General features: G+C 40.3%; 1 protein-coding gene across 1 annotated transcript; it reads left to right on the top strand.

The window, feature by feature from the left end:
* Nucleotides 1–5,946: 5,946 nt before the first annotated feature.
* LOC137726428 (3-oxoacyl-[acyl-carrier-protein] synthase II, chloroplastic-like) lies at nucleotides 5,947–19,764 on the top strand. Its single transcript, XM_068465357.1, has 11 exons — nucleotides 5,947–6,186; nucleotides 16,955–17,050; nucleotides 17,227–17,272; nucleotides 17,368–17,447; nucleotides 17,835–17,903; nucleotides 18,192–18,264; nucleotides 18,476–18,642; nucleotides 18,724–18,804; nucleotides 18,934–18,993; nucleotides 19,092–19,259; nucleotides 19,535–19,764. The coding sequence occupies exons 1-10, from the start codon at nucleotides 6,037–6,039 to the stop codon at nucleotides 19,206–19,208; spliced, it is 939 nt and encodes a 312-aa protein (XP_068321458.1). The 5' UTR covers nucleotides 5,947–6,036; the 3' UTR covers nucleotides 19,209–19,259; nucleotides 19,535–19,764.
* Nucleotides 19,765–20,428: the final 664 nt, after the last annotated feature.

Genomic DNA, 20,428 nt, shown 5'->3' with positions numbered 1-20,428 from the left:
CCAATTCTCTCCGTTCCTTAATCTATTTGTATCCGGTAAGCAATTTGATTTTGTATATGCAACTTTGAATTGAGAATTCAAACTAAAACTACTAAACTTGTTTTGTACAGGATTTTTGTATACAATTATCATTGAAGAACGAATTTGAAGGTATTTTTTTCATATTGCATATGGGATTTTTGTATATGTACCTTTGCTTACTTGCTATGCCCTTTTTTGGTAATGGTGGAGTTTTGTGAGATTGAATTTTGAAGTAATCTTTATTAATTTTACCTATTAAAAGGAGTGAGATTGTAGATATATTGTTGAAGACTTGTTTGGGCTTCATTTGAATACTTTATCGAGGTTAACTTATATATTTACATAGAAGAAATTGTAAGAAATGTTGGTTTCCCCTTGAAATTTCCTTAATTTGTGCTATACGGTTGAATTGAGGGTAAATGCAATGTGTTGCAACTAAGAATTATATAGAAAACCTACAAAAGCCATGATCTTCAAAGCTAATCTTATCATCACTATTAAATTCTCAATGCTAAGACAATAGGTTTTAGTTCAATAATGAGCGGGTTGATTTTTGTGAGCATATGCCATACTTATGTAGATAAACAATGGCTATGATTCTCTTATTAAATCCTTGTAGAAACTCAATATCATCTTCCAATTTTAATACAAGTAAGTAATTTAGGATTCATTTTTAGTCTCAATCCTTTGTAAACTTGAAGACAACCAAAACATCTTTTAATAAGATTTTTTAAAACCAATATGTAGCCAAAATACGCTTACACTTGTGTTCATATTCTAACAGTACATTTATCTCACCACCAAAATTACTCGAGTGTAACTAACTAGAATATGTATATTCGATGATATAATTAGTATAAACAAATAAAAACTAAGGCCATCAACATTATAGTTTACAAGGATTAATATTTTGTATCTATTTTATTTAGTTTCACTAATTATTGTGATTTAATTTATTTGTATGCACATATTTTTGTACATCAATTACAAAATTGTTTTGTGTTGTACGAAGTTAATACAACTTAACTTCGTACACTTTTTTTTTCAAGAAAAGCTTAGTTTCCCGTTTGAGAGTTAGTTGGATTTTGTGCATGGATGCAAAAGCATGCTTGCGGTCCAATTAATTATTGAATTGTCCCATTTTTTGGACAGTTTGGGAATGCATAGTTATGTGTTGTAGTTTGCGGTTCATAGATTAGGTTTCGATAGTGGAAATTTTGGTAACATTTCCTAATGTTCTTCGAGTACACAGTGGATATTATGTATCTACTGCGTGCACTTGAAGAATTGTAAGGAGATGCTGTCGAAATTTGCCCATGTCGAAATTTAATCCATTGGAATCGTAAATTACGGCACATAACTGTGTATTTTTGAATGGGATAGGCCCTTACCGGAGGAATAAGGTGAGAAGACAATAGTTGAAGTTGTTGTACTTTTATTGGGATTGCAGGCAAAATGGACAAACAGTGGATACACAGAATCATAATAGATGTGTTATCGAGTACTTGGATGGAATAAATGATTTCATTGAATTCGCAACTAGACACAACCGAGGTTCAACTCATATTCGATGTCCCTGTAGGAAGTGTAACAACTCAATGAGGGAAACATTCGAAAATGTTCGATTTCATTTAGTAAGAAATGGGATGATGGAGACCTATACTACTTGGTATCATCATGGAGAACGATTAGACCAAGCTTCATCTTCATACATGACACGAGTGGAGACTGTTGAATGTAATGTGGATACTAATGAACAAGTTATGGATATTCTAAATGATGTTTATCCATATGCTACAACCAACACCAATCAGGAAGGGGGAGATGACGGTCGTCCAACCATGGATAGTGAGGCATTCAAAAACTATGAAAAACTTTTGAAAAATGCCAAGCAAGAATTATATCCAGGGTGTGAAAACTTTTCGATGCTCACAGCAATTGTGGAGTTGATGCATGGCAAGATCAAGTTTCGTTTGTCAAACAAGTGTTTCGATTACTTTTTAGGAGTTATCAAGAGGATGCTTCCAAAGGACAATTGTTTAACTGAAGATCATAAAAGTGCCCAAAAAGTGTTGAAGGGTCTTGGATTGGGTATGAAAAAATTCATGCATGTGTAAATAATTGTATATTGTTCTATAAGGAGAACACACAGTTGGATAAATGCCCTGTATACAATGAGCCAAGGTTTAAAATGACATCACAAAATAGAAAGACCAAGATTCCACAAAAAGTAATGCGTTATCTTCCATTGAAGCCTAGGTTGCAACGATTGTACATGTCGATGCACACCGCTACCGATATGAGATGGCATAAAGAAGGAAGAGTAAATGATGATGTTATGAGGCATCCTGCAGATGGAGAAGCATGGAAAGAATTCGATCGAATGTACCCTGATTTTGCAGCTGACCCGCGAAACGTCAGATTGGGACTTGCCACCGACGGATTTAATCCGTTTGGGGTTTTAAACCAAATCCATAGCACTTGGCCGGTCGTCGTGTTTCCTTATAATCTGCTGCCTTGGAAGTGCATGAAGAAAGAATACATGATGTTGACTCTATTAATTACTGAAGATCCAGGAAAGTCCATTGATGTTTATTTGCGGCCGTTGGTAGATGAGCTAAAAGATTTATGGGAAAACGGTGTTCGTACATATGATAAGTATACTGGGCAAATGTTCACCATGAGAGCAGTAGTGATGTGGACAGTAAACGATTTTCCCGCGTATGCAATGGTTTCTGGGTGGATGACTAAGGGTTATTTGGCATGTCCAATATGCAAGGAGAACGTAACATCGTCTTGGCATGCGAGAAAAGTTTGTTATCTTGGTCATCGTAGATGGCTCCCTTGGGACGATGAGTGGCGTCAGAACGATAAAGCCTTCCACGGCACAAAAGAGACTCGACCAAGACCAAGAGAATGGTCTGGAGATGAGATTTTGGATCAATTAAACCGTTTGGAATTTGGTCATTTTGGCAAAGGGGTCAGTAAGCCCAGACCAACTACACATCTGAACTGGACACACAAGAGTATGTTATTTGAGCTCCCATACTGGTCAAAGTTAAAATTGAGACACAACCTCGATGTTATGCATATTGAGAAAAATGTGTTTGATACTTTGGTTGGGACAATTCTAGACATTGAAGGAAAAACGAAAGACACGGTCGAAGCTCGCCTTGATTTGGAACGAATGGGCATTAGGCCATCCTTGTGGATGAAGAAAGTTGGTGGTACATTGAAGAAAGGCCATCATTTTTTTACAGTTAATTCGAATGGGAAGAAAGAGTTTTTCAACTTTATTTCTTCTGTAAAGTTTCCAGATGGGTATGCTTCCAATATCTCGCGTTGCGTGAACGTGATGAAGAGTCATGATTGTCATGTGATACTCCAACGCCTTCTACCGGTTGGTATTCGACACTTATTGCCTCTTGATGTGGTGAAACCAATCGTGTTGTTGTCTAGATTTTTTTCACAATTGACTGCAAGGTGTTTGCGGAAGTCGGATGTTAAACAATTGCAGGACGACATTGTGAACGTCTTATGCAAGTTCGAACAGATATTTCCTCCAGCTTTCTTTACAAGTATGATTCACGTGATGATTCACTTGCCAGATGAGGCATTGCTTGCTGGACCAGTCAATTGCCGATGGATGTATCCAATAGAAAGGTACTTAATTAAGCGTATATATATATATATATATATATATATATAACAGATTAATGATCAACGAACGCTTTGAATAATTTGTAGCATACCTTTTGTGTAGATATCTTGGTGAGTTGAAAAAGTGTGTCCGAAATAGGGCAAAGCCCGAAGGATCACTTATGGAGGCATGGGTCGCATATGAGTCACTTACTTTTTGTGCAATGTATCTTCAAGATGTTGAGACAGCTTTCAATCGTCCTCAACGCAATAATGACGGTGGTGTCAGAAAAGAGAAACTATATGTTTTTGCCCAAATTGTGCGACCATTCGGCGAGCCTGTAAAAGGCAAATCGTTTACCAAAAAAGACATGGAGGTAGCACATTGGTTCATACTCAACAATTGTGATGAGGTTTTGCCATACCTTGAAGAGCATGAACGGTTGATGAAGCGGGAACATCCTTCACATTTATATGCCAAGAAGCACCGTGAATTGTTTCCTTCGTGGTTTCACGAACATGTAAGTTGTATGTGTTTTGAATTTAGCATATTTTCCAACTTGTTCATGCCCGTCTTCAAATTTGGTTACACTAACAAGTTAACTTTTTGTATATGTTATATTAGATGAACAAATTGAAGGAATTAAATTCACTCTCTTACGATGAAGAATTATATAACTTGGCAAGAGGACCGCTTCACGTTGAATTGTTCTCAGGTTGTCATGTCAACGAGATCAAGTTCTTGGGGGCAACACGTGATGACAAGTCGTCTACTCAAAATAGTGGTGTCCACGTCCCGGGTGCGGGCGACAGTGAAGACATTGATTTTTATGGTAAACTAACTAGTGTAGTACAATTGCTTTACAAAGACAGGTGTCAAGTGATACTGTTTAAGTGTCTTTGGTTTGATACAAACCCACATAACCGAACGAGTGTTAAGCGAGACCATGGTTTACTATCAATAAACACTACCAGACGTTGGTACGATGAAGACCCATACATTTTGGCAACTATGGCAAAACAAATATTCTTTCTAGACGACCCTAAAGCCGGCAATGGTTGGAAAGTTGTTCAGAAGATTGATCGAAGAGGGTTATATGATATTCCGGAACTAAATCAAGATGATAACGACGACAACATCGCTGACCAACAGTTATCATCTTTGATAAAAATTGGTGAAGAAACACTCCGAAATACTAATGTTGTCCAAGAACCGTTTGAAGTAGCTGGAGTTCCCGAATTCGAAATACCAATAGAGTCAATTTCAATTGACCTTGGTGATCTGCCACGATACAATGCACCGGAAGAGGCAAATGAAGATGAGGATGAATGGAAATCCGAAAATGATAGTAGTGAGGATAGCGAGAGTTATTATTGTAGTTCAGATGAGGATTAATATAAACTTGTAAAGGAAAAACCAGGAGATTGAGGAGAGGCAAAGTCAAACTAAAAAAAGGCACGGGAAGAATCTGATCGTGATCGTTTGAAGGTATTCTCCATTTTTACTTTGATTTGTTTCATGCAGTTTTGATAGGCAACTTATCTAAAAGTTAAGCTATATAAATAAAATACAATGTTGATAGTTTGTAATTATTTTTTACCAGTCTGAACAACGAAGTAGAAGTTATTTACACTTGTTATAGGTTCTATTTATGCAAATATGCTAGTATTCATGCTTATTCGGTTTTGAAGCTGCATTTTGTTTTAGCATGTAATCATTTGCTTTTATTATGAATTGACCTGTTCATTTTGGATTCACTTCATTTGGATCAGGTGTATATGTCCACATAGGCTAAATTATTCAGAGTTCTATGTATTTACTTATGTTTGTTCACAAATGGTTACTTTTAAAGATATTTGTCCTGGAAACTGATTGGCATTCGGTTACTTACAGGTTAAAAAGGCCTTAAAGGGGGTGAAGGTAGCACTTTCTCATCCTGAGGATAGGTCTTATACAATCACAGGGGTCTCGGTGGAACCCCTGGCAAGCTGATGTGAGTCTTATAATCTTTACGTTACGTTTATGCTTATATCTTGTTTATATGTATATACGTTCCATAAGTATATGTACAATTTTAACAAATTGAGCATTCTCGCTACTGTGGCTATATACAATCACAGTTTGTAATGTTATGTCGCATCCTCCAAATGTCATTTTTGGTGGAGATGCACGAAAACTAGTTTCTTTGATTTTAGAAGTGGACTTGTTTATGTTCTTTATTTGTTAATTTAAGATAGTGTATCAGTATCTCTCTCCTGTAGTAACATCTTGTAAACGCAGCTCACAAAAATTAAATTCCAAGCCAGATAGTCTCACAATGATCCACAAAATCTGCTTTTGGGACAAGATCTGATGTGTTTTTCATCGCTTCGGTCATGTTTGATAAATCCATTTTGCGTTTTGATATTGAACAGATCTTCAATGATGCAATTGAAGCTTTACGGGTTTCCTATAAGAAGATGAACCCTTTCTGTGTACCTTTCGCAACCACAAATATGGGTTCTGACATGCTGGCAATGGATCTGGTGAGATTATAATATATATATATATATATATGTATGTATGTATGCATGCATATGTGTATATATATGTATCTATGTATATCTATATGTATCTATGTATCTATGTGTATCTATATGTATGTATGTGTATATATATATGTATCTATGTATATGTAAACACGAAAAATTCCTGAAACAAGAGACAAGAATACGTGTACAAAATATATTTTTTGTTTGTATTGATTTTGGGGTTACAATCTCTTTGTAATTTGATCCTCTGATTCTATCTTCGTAGGGTGAAGGTTTGTGGACGAGCTGTTGATCCAAAGGGTCGTCGGGGCTTGATCTAGGGATGAACAGTTGATGAACGGATCTTCGAGGGCTTTTGGGCTTGATCTTGAAGACTGGATGTATGGATTTCTTCAAGGGCTTTTGGGCTTGATCTTGAAGGTTGATGGATGAGCGGATCTTCAAGGGCTTTTGGGCTTAATCTTGAAGAACGATTGAATGTGTGGATTTGTTGAGGTTGTTGATCCAAAGGGCCGTTGGGGCTTGATCTTAGGATGAACGGATGATGAACACTTTCTTCAAGGGCCGTCGGGGCTTGATCTTGAATAATGGTTGTGTGGATTTCTTCAAGGGCTTTTGGGCTTGATCTTGAATGAACGGATGATGAACGATGAACACTTTCTTCAAGGGCCGTCGGGGCTTGATCTTGAATGAACGGATGATGAACGATGAACACTTTCTTCAAGGGCCGTCGGGGCTTGATCTTGAATTGTGGTTGTGTGGATTTCTTCAAGGGCTTTTGGGCTTGATCTTGAAGGTTGATGAACGGATCTTCAAGGCTTTTGGGCTTAATCTTGAAGAACGATTGGATGTGTGAATTTGTTGAGGTTGTTGATCCAAAGGGCCGTTGGGGCTTGATCTTAGGATGAACGGATGATGAACACTTTCTTCAAGGGCCGTCGGGGCTTGATCTTGAATAATGGTGGAAGTTCTTCAAGGGCCGTTGGGGCTTGACCTTGAAGGATGATTTGACGAAGAACGAAGAGTGTTTTCTTGATCCTTCGGGATTTGCTTGAGAGCTTTAGAGTTTCGAGGCTTCAAGGTTTTGGTGTGATGTAAATTCCCTTCTTTCTTTCTCTTCTTCCTTTCTTTCTTCCTTTCTTTCTCTTCTTCCTTTCCTTCTTCCTCTCTTTCTTCCTTTCGAAATGAATGCCTTGGCCTCCTATTTATAGAATTCCAAAACTTGATTTTTGGATTTAAATAATCAGATGAAATAAATCATTTCTGCAAGATATTGACACGTGTCCTATTTGATGACCTTTCCAATTTATTTCGATTTTTCGTTGAGTCACACGCTACATGTAAAATTTATGTGACACGTAAGCGTTGAAATTTTAATTATTGGTTAACATTCATTTCACCGAAATTTCGATGTCTACAAATGCCCCCACTTCAAGGCGCGTCATTGACATGTGCTTGTCACGTGTATGAGATGCGTTTTGAAGTTCCTTAATGTAGATGTCGATCCAAGGGCCGTCGGGGCTTGATCTTGAATTGGGCTGGAAATTTCTTCAAGGGCCATCGAGGCTTGATCTTGAGTTCGACTGGAAGATTTTCTGGTTTCCTCCAATCGTTGATTTTCCTTTGTGCTACTCTTGAACTGGGCTGGAGGATTCTTTTGGTCCCCTCCGAAGGTCTGAACTTGCTCCTTTTATATGGAGTTGAATTTGATTCAAGGGTGGTGAACACTTGATTTTGAATCGGACTTGTGATTTCTTCAAGGGCCATTGAGGCTTGATCTTGAACTGGGCTGGAGGATTCTTCTGGTCTCCTCCGCTCGTTGATTTTCCTTTGTGCTACTCTTGAATTGGGCAGCAGGATTCTTTTGGTCTCCCCCCGAAGGTCTACGAGCGGTTTCAGGATATGGCAGGCAAGTACAAGGTGGAGGTGCTGACCTGTTTCTTTGTTCAATCTTTCCAATTCGTATTGAAGAGGGTTGGAAAGATTGAAGTTTCCTTGTCCCTTCTCTGGCAGTGTATCAACCGTTGAAGATGACTACTCGAGAGCAATACTAGGTAAGCAATCAGGAATAGATTCCAGGTAGTCGGTTCCAGATCGGAAGACTGACTCCAAGTGCCGCTGACTGCTCTCTTTCACTTTGCCATGCGAGTAATAACAAAGACAAAGGAAAAGACAGGGAAAAAGCATGATATGAGATACCTTTGCTTTCGAAGAAGCAGCAAATGAATCAGCACATATATTTGTTATGCTTGTCTCCACATGCTTCGATGTATCATTTTCACTTGCCTTACTTGCTCCCCTTTGCAGAAGTGGTATTTCCTTATGCAGGTTTAGCATCTTTTCTTGTAGTATTTGTCCTCCGATGCAGGAGTTGAATGCAACCTTTGCATTTAAATGGTGCTTCACTCCTTGGTGGCAACTGGTTTGAGTGGAGGTTCCGACATATTGCTTTCTTTGTCCTTGTCTTGGCAGGTGAGAACAAGGGCAAAGGAAAAGATAGGGAAAAAGCATGATATGAGATACCTTTGCTTTCGCCCTTGATGATATGAGATACCTTTGCTTTTGAAGAAGCGGTGAATGAATCAGCACATGCTTCAATCTATCGTTTCCTCCTGGGTCATCTGTACTCCAGGCATCTGGTATCTTCAAAGGTTGAATAGGTTTTCTCAAAGGAAGAAGAAGAATTGTGTACTTCGAGAGGCTTTGCTGGGAGTGCGCCCTCAGAGGTGAGGAAGAGTTGGGCATTTTCTTCAGGTCTGCCTTGCCATAAGAGATGAAGGTCGACATGTATAGGGATTTCTCAATAGCAAGTGGTGGTACCGTTCTTTTACCCTTGTCGACAAACGTCTCTTCGATATCTGAACGACGCCTCTTCGATTTCTGAACGACGCCTCTTCGATTTCTGAACGAGCGCCACTTTTGACAAAGTTGCACGCGTTTTCTGAAAAGCAGAGAAAGCGTCGCCGAACTTTGCGCTTGTCGGCTAAAGACGTGTAGTTGCGATGATGGCCTCCACGTGTTCTCGACTTTGTCAGATATCTTTTGACAAAGTTGAACGCGTTTTCTGAAAAGCCGCGAACGCGTCGCCGAACTTCACGCAGGAAAATCCGGATTTTTGAATCGGTGGTCGTGTCGCTTGGCTTTTTACAGAGGTATCGATCACTCCAACATACACACTCTGAAAATTGCCCATTCTTGAAAAATTGTCTCCGACCCTTTGAAATTTTTTTTATCCCTTCTCTTTGAACACCTTTGAAAAATGACTAACTCATCGAACCTTTGCTTAGATTTGAGTCTCAGCAGCGATCCGGTTGTGCCCCGTCAAGGTAATGTATGGCGCCCTTCTTTTTTATCTTCTAACGGTCCTCTTACAGGTGAAGACTCTGTGATGAAGGACGCAACAACAGCTACGATAGTAGCTAGGAACCTCCTCACTCCTGAAGATAGTCGGCTGCTTTCAGGACGGTCCGATGAGTTGGCCGTTCAAGAGTCCCTCGCTCTCAGCGTTCAGTGTGCAGGCTCTGTGTCCAACATGGGCCAACGCCTACTTGCTCGCTCCCGTCAGGTTGAATCGTTGATGGCAGAGGTGGAAAGTCTCAAGCAAGAGATCAAGCAGCTGAAGTATGAGAATAGAAGTTTGCACGTGCTTGCAAACAACTATTCGACGGGCATGAAGAGGAAGCTTGATGAGCTGCAAGAGTCTGAAGGTCGGATTCAAAGTGACCGTCAAAGGTTTTCGTCTTTCCTCCAGAGGCACCTTTTTCCTGGGTCTTCCAGCGTTTGGCCAAGTATTGAGGCCTGGAATGCTCTAGCTTCAATGCCTCCCGCTCCGATGCCTTCTGCTCCGATGCCTTCTGCTCCGATGCCTTCCGCTTCTAGAGTTTTGCCAAGTAATGGGGCTTCACGTGAACATCCTTTGTGAAAGCTCCATCTTTTTTTTTTTTTTTTTTTTTTTTTGTTGTATACACTTGTAATTTCTTGGAGATTAATGGACATGCTTTATTTTATTCAGTGTATTATGCTAAATACAGATAAAACATATACATCACCGTCCATCATCATTCCTTTTTTATTTTATTTTATTTATTTATTTTATTTTTTTTACTTTTCTTTGCTTTCGGTGGCACTGATCCACCATTCATTTATATATATATATATATATATATATATATATATATATATTTCAGATGGTGCCAGAAGCACCATCATTGTTTTTTTCTTTCTTTTTATTATATATATATATATTTTTTTTTTCTTTTTACACATGGTTCCAGAAGCACCATCATTGTCTTTATTATTTTTTTTTATTTTTTTTTCTTTACTTTCGGTGGTGCTGATCCACCAAGATCCTTTTTTTTTTTTTTTTTTTTTTTAATAATATTTTTTTTATATATATATTCCCCACATGGTGCAGGGAGGAAATGCAGAGGAGCTTGGAGTAGTAGGAGGTAAGAGACAGAGAAAGTCTTTGGGTGTGAGTTGCCAAACTTTGGTTTTGTCAATCACATTCAAAGGCAGCAGCAGAGGCAAGCAGATGTGAGTTGACAAACTTTGTTTTTGTTAATCACATTCAAAGGCAGCAGCCATGGCGGAGGTGCAGAAACAGCCAGAGCTTGAGGCAGAGTGTAAGGCGTCGAGTTTGAAGACCGGCTAGTCGTTTGACAGCGGTCAATGAAGCTCTTCGTTGATTTTGATCATGGTGGCCAGGGTGACGAGCTCGAGGTGGTTAGTGGATGCTGTTGCTGCGTTTTGGTGAGATCTCCGTTGTTTTTTTTTTTTTTTTTTTTTTTTAGCGCTGCAAATGCCTCCATCGGTGGAGATGAAGAAGGAACACTCCGCGGGAGGAGTTGACAGCGGCTATGGAGTTTGGAGAGCTGAAGATGGAAAGCATGAATCCTCTTGTGCAACATCAACAACCTCTACAAGGTCTTCGACCTTCGAAGCACAGAAACTGCGCAAGCATTGCACAGCCACTACACACCCGTTATACTGCCTATCGTTGATGTTGAGCTTGAAGTGGAGGAGTTGCAGCAAATGGTGGCGATCCTCGTCGGTCTTGCGGGGGCCAGTAGTCGAGTACACTGAGGGACAAACTTCCAATCTCAGCCAGGAGGAACCTCTCCCAGAGGCTAAAGTCAGTGCATAACCCACTGTATCACCACAATCCAACTTCATCTTGGACAGGCGAAGATAGCCTGCGAGGCAGCTCAATCCGAATTCTCGCTGTGTGGGTCTGTGCTTTCCCCTGTAATCCCCTTCAACCCGAATGTGAATCTCCTCCAGATTGGGACAATCATTGTGAGACCCACCGACGGCAATGGAGTCAGCAGCTCACCGACCCCAACTCAAAGCGAAAGGTAATGCAGCCTCTCGCAATCTCAATCAGCCCCATGTCCGTCAAATCGGCCGAGTTCTTAATCGACAGCGACTCTAGCCCTGCACACAACGCAAATGCCGTCGAGCTTGGACCGAATAGCTGAGCAAATCCCATGGAACTGGCCCAGCTTGAGCAATCTCAGCCTGGGGCACTTGGACCCGAGCACTTCCAGCGCCAACCCACTGTCTCTCATGTTGTTACACACATCCAGCACCAACTCTTCCAGCAGCGGAAGCCCCGAGAAGAAGTCGACTAATGCCGCGCGCCCGACCCGCGTGTCTTCGGTGATCTCGCCAAACTGGACAGGAGGCGGGAGAGGCTGCATCTCCTTTATGTTCCTGCTCAACTGACGGTGGTCGTGGGACGACCCGAACAGCCCCGACGCCACGTGGTAGACGGCCACGAGGAGAGCTAGGATAGTGAAGAAGGTCGCCGGAAAGAGGCCCGTGTAGGCCACGATCGCCTCTTTCAGTGTTTCCCACAGTTGCAGAGCCATTTTTGGGATTTTAGAGAGAGAAAGTGGGATGGGGAATCTATTGAGGGTTTGAGAATTGAGAGGCGAGTTGCTGATGGGCTTTGAGAGCTGGGCTCGCTGGCTTTGGAAAGAGGAGTAAAAAAATTTTGGAGCCGGCCCCTTTTTTTTTTTTTTTTTTTTTTTTTTTTTTTGCTGATTTTGGGAGAACACATATACATGCATTCCTTTTTTTTCTTTTTTTTTTTTTTTTTTTTTTTTTTTTGAATAGAGAATATATATATAGTAACATATGTATTTTTTTTTCTTTTCTTTTGTAATAAAATTGACTTTCTTTAATGAAACATTTATTTATTTATTTTGATGTGACTGTACTTGAAGTTTTGAAGTTTCAAGTTGCCTACGTACTCTTCCAAAGAAGAGATCAAGTCATAACGTAGTTCAAATGAGTGATGGTTTTGATGATGATTTTGGTGATGATTTTGGTGATGATTTTGCCGTACACAGTTTATGCTCTTGCGGGCCAGGAGCGTTTGATTGTCGCCTTTTAGGCTCGTGCAGACCAGGAGCTTTTGGTGCCGTTTGCAGTTTCAGCTCATGCAGACAAGGAACTTTTGGTGTCGCCTTTTATGCTCGTGCAGACCAGGAGCGTTTGGTGTCACCTTTTAGGCTCGTGCGAACGAGGAGCTTTTGGAATTTGTCAAACGATCTTAGAGAGGCATTCCTTGCAATCTTTATAGCAAGGAGTCTTGATTGAGTGATTGAAGAAGTCTTTGGGGAAGAAATCGCGCATCGTGATGGCAACGGACGATCTTTGTGTCATAACTTCATCATCCTCAACACTTTCATGTAGCTTTGAAGGTTGACAGTAGCTGCTTTGCCCCCTTTCCGATTGGTGAGCTTGTGGAGGAGACCTATGTTTCTTGTGCATTTTCTTTGGAGTGACATAAGTCCATCCTTCAACTTCACTTGACTTGACTGACATGGTTTTGGAGCATGCCCCCAGCGGTTGAGGTGAAGATTTTGAGTTCAAAGAGCCAGAAGTGACGGAGGTATAGTTTGATTTCACCACATCATTAAGATCTAGCTCGATGATCCCTTTCTGAGCCAACTTCATGATGAGATCTTTTAGCACAAAGCACTTTTCCGTCGGATGACTAATGAAGCGGTGGAATTTACAATACCTTGGACTGTCAGTACGGTTTATATCTTCCGGCCGTTTGCACTCAGGTAGGTCGATCACCTTTTTGTCAAGCAAGTCTTTCAACATGGCAACCACGTCAGAGTCGGGGAATGGATAAGTCTTCTCCTCAAGCTCCTTCAAAGTGCGTCTACGTATCTCTTGATCACGAAAAGCTTCGGTTTGAATCGCCTTGCCTCGTGTATGGGTTTTGACTGGAGTTGTGTTGACCATCATTGCTTCTTTGGTGGGTTTCCACGCAGCCTTATCCACCTTTGGCCCCAAAACTTTGTCATTCTTGTAGTCGGCGATCTGTTCTTTCTTCCCATGACGGGTGATGCTTAACTCCATATCATGGGCGCGGGTGGCTAACTCCTCAAATGTTCGTGGTTTGATGCCTTGAAGGATGTAGTGTAGTCCCCACTGCATGCCTTGAACGCACATCTCAATGGCAGAGGTTTCAGAAAGCCGATCTTTGCAATCCAGACTTAAAGAACGCCATCTATTTATGTAGTCGATGACAGGTTCATCTTTCCACTGTTTCGTACTGGTCAGCTCTAGCATGCTTACAGTACGACGAGTGCTGTAGAAACGGTTGAGGAATTCCCTTTCTAGCTGGTCCCAACTGTTGATAGACTCAGGTTCGAGGTCAGTGTACCAGTCAAAAGCGTTACTTTTCAGCGAACGCACGAACTGTTTGACGAGGTAGTCTCCCTCTGTCCCAGCATTGTTGCAAGTTTCAATGAAATGGGCGACATGTTGCTTCGGGTTGCCTTTTCCATCGAACTGCATGAATTTTGGGGGTTGATAACCCCTTGGCATCTTCAAAGCATCAATCTTCTTGGAGTAAGGCTTTGAGTACAGTACGGAGTCATGCGAGCTTCCTTCGTACTGTGTCTTGACAGTGCTTGCGATCATCTCCTGTAGCTGCTGGATAGAGAGAGATCCCATGAATGCCGTTGCTTGGTCTAGCTTCGACTTCTCTTCATCTTTCTCCGCTGGTGGCTCCTCTTCTTTGTCGCCTTCTTTCTTTAATAGGCCAATATTTGGGTCGACTTTCACGTCGGGCAGCGCATCTAGTTGGTTGACAAGTGCGGCAATCTGCAAGTCCTTCTCTTCCACAGTCCGTGTGAGCTTTGCGATTGCTTCATTCATCTGAGCTAACTGCTCCTCGATTGAAGTTGCTCCAGTGGTCATGACTTGCATGGTTGTACTGCCGCTCGAATCAGCGTCGGAAAGTAGGGACTCTGAGTATTTCCTCGGGCTTTCGTCTTCTTTACCTTCTTGAACCGTGATGTAGAAAACATCTTGGATCTCCTCTTCAGTGCCGTTCTCTTGAGTTTGTTGGCATTAAGATTTGCCTGTGTGGACGATGATGCGCCTCCTTACCTTCAGTGGTCCTTTTGTGTCGACCTCTAGGATTGCTTGGCGCTTCATCCTTGAAGGAATCAAGCTTCGAGCGTCGTCTTTTTCTCCTAACTCATCGAGCTTTTCTTCCTTTGGTGTTGTCCTCCTCTTTCCAAAAGGCTTCTCATTACCTTCAAATCTTTCTGAAGCTGATCGTCGCAGAGGAGAGATAACTGTGTTGCCTTGTTTCTTAAGCTTTAACAACCTTTCAAAAACAGAGCTTTGGGATGTCGGCGCGTTAAGCCTCTTGAAGACAGAGGTTCGGTCTTGACCACCAATGCGATTAAGCACTGAAGTTCTGGAGCTTGAATGGCTCATCCTATCGAAGACCGACGTCCGAGGGGAGGGTTTAGGCTCTTCTTGGTCTTGTTCAATGCTCACGCTGATGTGTTGAGCGCTAGCTTTCTTCACTTTGCTTGAAATCTTCACGGGTGCATTTGGTGTGAGGCCAAGTCCAGCCTTGTTGTTGTCAACTCCATAATCATGCTCCTTCAACTTCTTTTGAGTCTCGGTGAGGTCGCGATCTTTGTCGTTGACGGTGTTTGAAACCTTCTTTCCAAGATTTGAAGAGGAAGCAAAGTCATGCCCAGCCTTTGACATGAGTTCGTAGGCATTTGGGTTGAAGCCTTCTTCGGTCCTCTTAGTTGGAAGAGAGCTTGGTTTCACTATGACACCATGTTGCGCCTCCAGACGGTTGATGAGTCCGGCGGTTTGCAAGTTTTTCTCCTCTGCAGTCTTTATCAGCCTTGCAATTGTTTCCTTCATCTGAACCAGCTGTTTTTCAATGGAGGTAGTGCCGATAGTCATGACTTGTTCTTTGTTTGAAGCCATGGACTGTGCTTGAATATCTTGAACGGAGACAGAGATGAGAGGTAGAGATTGTCCCACCGGGCGTGCCAAATTTGTAAACACGAAAAATTCCTGAAACAAGAGACAAGAATACGTGTACAAAATATATTTTTTGTTTGTATTGATTTTGGGGTTACAATCTCTTTGTAATTTGATCCTCTGATTCTATCTTCGTAGGGTGAAGGTTTGTGGATGAGCTGTTGATCCAAAGGGCCGTCGGGGCTTGATCTAGGGATGAACAGTTGATGAACGGATCTTCGAGGGCTTTTGGGCTTGATCTTGAAGACTGGATGTATGGATTTCTTCAAGGGCTTTTGGGCTTGATCTTGAAGGTTGATGGATGAGCGGATCTTCAAGGGCTTTTGGGCTTAATCTTGAAGAACGATTGAATGTGTGGATTTGTTGAGGTTGTTGATCCAAAGGGCCGTTGGGGCTTGATCTTAGGATGAACGGATGATGAACACTTTCTTCAAGGGCCGTCGGGGCTTGATCTTGAATAATGGTTGTGGTGGATTTCTTCAAGGGCTTTTGGGCTTGATCTTGAATGAACGGATGATGAACGATGAACACTTTCTTCAAGGGCCGTCGGGGCTTGATCTTGAATGAACGGATGATGAACGATGAACACTTTCTTCAAGGGCCGTCGGGGCTTGATCTTGAATTGTGGTTGTGTGGATTTCTTCAAGGGCTTTTGGGCTTGATCTTGAAGGTTGATGAACGGATCTTCAAGGCTTTTGGGCTTAATCTTGAAGAACGATTGGATGTGTGAATTTGTTGAGGTTGTTGATCCAAAGGGCCGTTGGGGCTTGATCTTAGGATGAACGGATGATGAACACTTTCTTCAAGGGCCGTCGGGGCTTGATCTTGAATAATGGTGGAAGTTCTTCAAGGGCCGTTGGGGCTTGACCTTGAAGGAGGATTTGACGAAGAACGAAGAGTGTTTTCTTGATCCTTCGGGATTTGCTTGAGAGCTTTAGAGTTTCGAGGCTTCAAGGTTTTGGTGTGATGTAAATTCCCTTCTTTCTTTCTCTTCTTCCTTTCTTTCTTCCTTTCTTTCTCTTCTTCCTTTCCTTCTTCCTCTCTTTCTTCCTTTCGAAATGAATGCCTTGGCCTCCTATTTATAGAATTCCAAAACTTGATTTTTGGATTTAAATAATCAGATGAAATAAATCATTTCTGCCAGATATTGACACGTGTCCTATTTGATGACCTTTCCAATTTATTTCGATTTTTCGTTGAGTCACACGCTACATGTAAAATTTATGTGACACGTAAGCGTTGAAATTTTAATTATTGGTTAACATTCATTTCACCGAAATTTCGATGTCTACAGTATATATATATATATATATATATATATATATATGTATATGTGTGTGTGTATATATACATATTTGATGCATACTCTTACAGTTTGTGATGACCGCTGAGATTTTGTACTTGTCCATTTAACTGATACTTACTCTTACACTTGCAGGGTTGGATGGGCCCAAATTATTCAATTTCTACTGCTTCTGCTACAAGCAATTTCTGTATTTTGAATTCGGCTAATCATATCATTAGAGGTGAAGCAGTAAGTATTATGCTAATCATATTAAGTGGTAGAGTTTAGATGCAAAATATTTTCCTACAACGTGAGGTAATTTAGTGGTAGTTTAGATGCAAAATTGAAAGTAATGGTATGCTGATGAACGATCTTTGAGTGTATTATAATAACTGAGTTACAATTTTCTTTGAACTATTATGCAGGACCTTATGCTTTATGGTGGTTCAGATTCAGTGATGATACCTATTGGTATTGCTCCCATTCTTTGCATATTTGATTTCTTAGTTTACTCAGAGTTGCACGTATAATAATATAATAATCTTATTCTTATGCTATCACTGCAGAATTGGGAGGCTTTGTGGCATGCAGAGCACTGTCACAAAGAAACAATGATCCGACCAAAGCATCACGCCCTTGGGATAGTGTAATGTGGCCAATAACAATGCTTGATTGATTTATTCTTTTATTTCCACTGTTATTGGTTAGGTTATATGATGAAAATTTTGTGAATATTGTTATGAACAAGAATGGTAAAAATCATCGAAAGGCATGTCATCTATTGGATGTCACAACGTAAATTTGTGTTGGAATCTAGTCAGCTCTTTTGAAATGATGTGTTGTAATTTATAACTAAACCTAGTCATATCTATTGAGCTTGAGCTTTGAGTTTCTTAATTGTAGAAACGTTAAACAAGTGCAAAGTTACTGCATTGCGAAAGAAAGTTTGAAACTGTAATAATTGTTTCTTACTTATATGTAGACTTACCTAGTTGTTGTTTTTAACGAAATCTTGTTTTTGGTTATTGGACAGAATCGTGATGGCTTTGTTATGGGGGAAGGAGCTGGCGCTTTGCTTCTAGAAGAGTTAGAACATGCTAAGGTATTTTCTAAATCTTTGACCTTGGCAATGGCACTTGGGTGTCTGTCTGGATATCCTTTTTTCTTCTTTCTGTGTAGGATCACATCATCTGTAACTGTAAGGTTGTAGATGCAAAGTCTGTAGGGACATTCTGTATCCTGTGTTCCCTCAAGTTAATCCGTATCATGCTTTCTGTTACGTTTCTTGAACTTGCTGCTACCCCTATAGTCTCACAAACACATTTTCTAATCATTCATTTCTATCTTACAGAAAAGAGGATTTAATTCATCAATTTTTTTTTTATTACAGAAAAGAGGTGCAACTATTTATGCAGAATTCCTTGGTGGAAGCTTCACATGTGATGCTCACTCCTACGCTTCTCACATTCTTTTGTTGAGCTGTGGAACCAAGAAGTTTTTGGCAACTTGTTTCTGTTGATCTAGTAGAGGTTCATTATCAAAGAACATTATGTGGAAATATTTGTATGACTAATGTCGTTATAGCATGCTTTTTGTGTGAATAATTTTATTCGCCTTGCACTTTGTTTCAATGAATTACATCAAGTTCTGGAATTTGAATTATTTTATTAATGTCCTTGGAAACAGGGGCTGGGGTTATTCTTTGCATTGAAAAGGCTTTAGAACAGTCTGGAGTGCTTAGGGAAGATGTTAATTACATTAATGCACATGCTACATCCACACTGGCTGGAGATCTCAAGGAGTATAATGCTCTCATTCATTGTTTTGGCCAGAATCCTGAGGTAACAACAATACATAGGATGCGTTACCTGTTTTCTTAATTCCTGTATTTCTATGTTCGATGAGATCTTTACGTTTCACAGTTGAGAGTGAACTCTACAAAATCCATGATTGGTCACCTACTGGGAGCATCTGGTGCTGTAGAAGTTGTTGCAGCAGTACAGGTAACTTACGTGATGTTTTTGACTTGGAAAAACCGTACTATTTTTAGACCAGATATGTAAGACCAAATACAATTCTTGTTTGTTTAGCTTGAAGTGTAGTTCTTGACATGTTTTCTTCTTTTTGGGTAGGCGATAAGAACTGGGTGGATACATCCAAATATTAATCTGGAAAACCCAGATGAGGGCATGGTACGTTGTCTTCCGTTCCCTTGTAACCCTTTTCTGGTATATAATGTCCAATGAAAGTGTATTTGGAATCATCTAACTCTGTCAGCACGTGAATGCAGGATACAAAACTACTAGTGGGTCCAAAGAAAGAGAGACTGGACGTTAAGGTGGCATTGTCTAACTCATTTGGGTTCGGTGGCCACAACTCATCGGTCTTGTTTGCCCCATACAAGTAGAAACACAGATCTAAGTGTGCTACTCCAACCTTTGCTGCAATCGTACTGAAGGTACGTTTGCATACTGCCACCTTTTTATTAGAAATGAGAAAGAATTGTAATATGTAAACAAATCAAGCAAAGTGTCGGGATTTCTTATGAAAAATAGTAGTACGAAACATAATTCTGCAGTATTGTGACTCTGTCTGAGAGTAAATATTTTTTCAACTTGAAATCAACATAGTAGAACAGTTACGAGCACTGTCACATATTTCTTCAACAATGAAATCAATGATCTTTCTTTCGTTTATTTTTCTTGCAAATTAAGCAGAACTAGTTATCTGCAGATAAGACTGAATCCACATTGAAGTAAGCACCCAAGAAGTCTCCCTTGTATTTGATCTTCACTATGGTCGGATGGATTGCAGCTACGAAAACTGAATCGGTCGAGAAGAATGTTGAGGAGGCCCCTAAGTAGAAAATATTAAGAGCTCACCCAATGGTTAACAAGAAATACTTTTGCTTGTTATTGTTAGAAAAATTCCCCTTCCATAGCCACAGTAGCGTTTATTCCTTTCGTTCCATAAAGGGGGTCTCGATGGAACCCCTGGCAAACTGATTGAATTTTTCTTTACATTGTTTCTGTTCTTATTTTCCATTTAGCAGTTTGTTAAAACATCAGTCCCATAAGTAAATGTACAATTTTAACAAATTGAGCATTCTCGCAATCAACTTATAGCTGATGTGATGAAGAACGAAGAAAATCTGATGCATTTGGAATAACATTTCTCAAATGTAACATGACTGTCTTAAAAAAAAATTCCGAATAAATTATTCTCGTGTGTAAAACTAGAGCAGTGGTGGAAGCTGCCAAGCAATAAGATGAAATTCCAAAAAAAACAGAAGACCATCCAAAATCAGCTCGAACGATGTTCTCACAGGCTTCTGCAAAAAATAAATTCAGAACATGAGAAGAGGTACATAAAGAAAATACTTAAGAATCCAAAACAACAAAGACATCATATGAGTTAATAGTCACATGAGAAGGAAGTTTGAAAGATAAACTAGGTAAGCAACAAGTGTAAAAATAAGAACAAATAAACCTCCATCGACAACATTATAACCTTGTGAAGAGATGACCCTTGTTTGGTTTGGGCCGTAGATCCTTGTCTACATTCTGAAATCTAGAAATCTAGTAAAAACCAAACAGAAAGTTGGAGAATTTAATAAATTTTTCTCTT

The sequence above is a fragment of the Pyrus communis genome, chromosome 2, assembly GCF_963583255.1.
Source record: "Pyrus communis chromosome 2, drPyrComm1.1, whole genome shotgun sequence".
NCBI lineage: Eukaryota > Viridiplantae > Streptophyta > Magnoliopsida > Rosales > Rosaceae > Pyrus > Pyrus communis.
The sequence above is the reverse complement of the archived record's forward strand: the minus strand, read 5'-3'. Positions and strand labels throughout refer to the sequence as shown.

Excerpts from the sequence above, each read along its gene's own strand:
- LOC137726428 (XM_068465357.1), top strand. The coding sequence starts at position 6,037 with ATGTTTGATAAATCCATTTTGCGTTTTGATATTGAACAGATCTTCAAT. Across the intron at positions 17,904-18,191 it reads AAGAGTTAGAACATGCTAAG|AAAAGAGGTGCAACTATTTA; the intron begins GTATTTTCTAAA and ends TTTTTATTACAG. Across the intron at positions 18,643-18,723 it reads GTTTTGGCCAGAATCCTGAG|TTGAGAGTGAACTCTACAAA; the intron begins GTAACAACAATA and ends TACGTTTCACAG.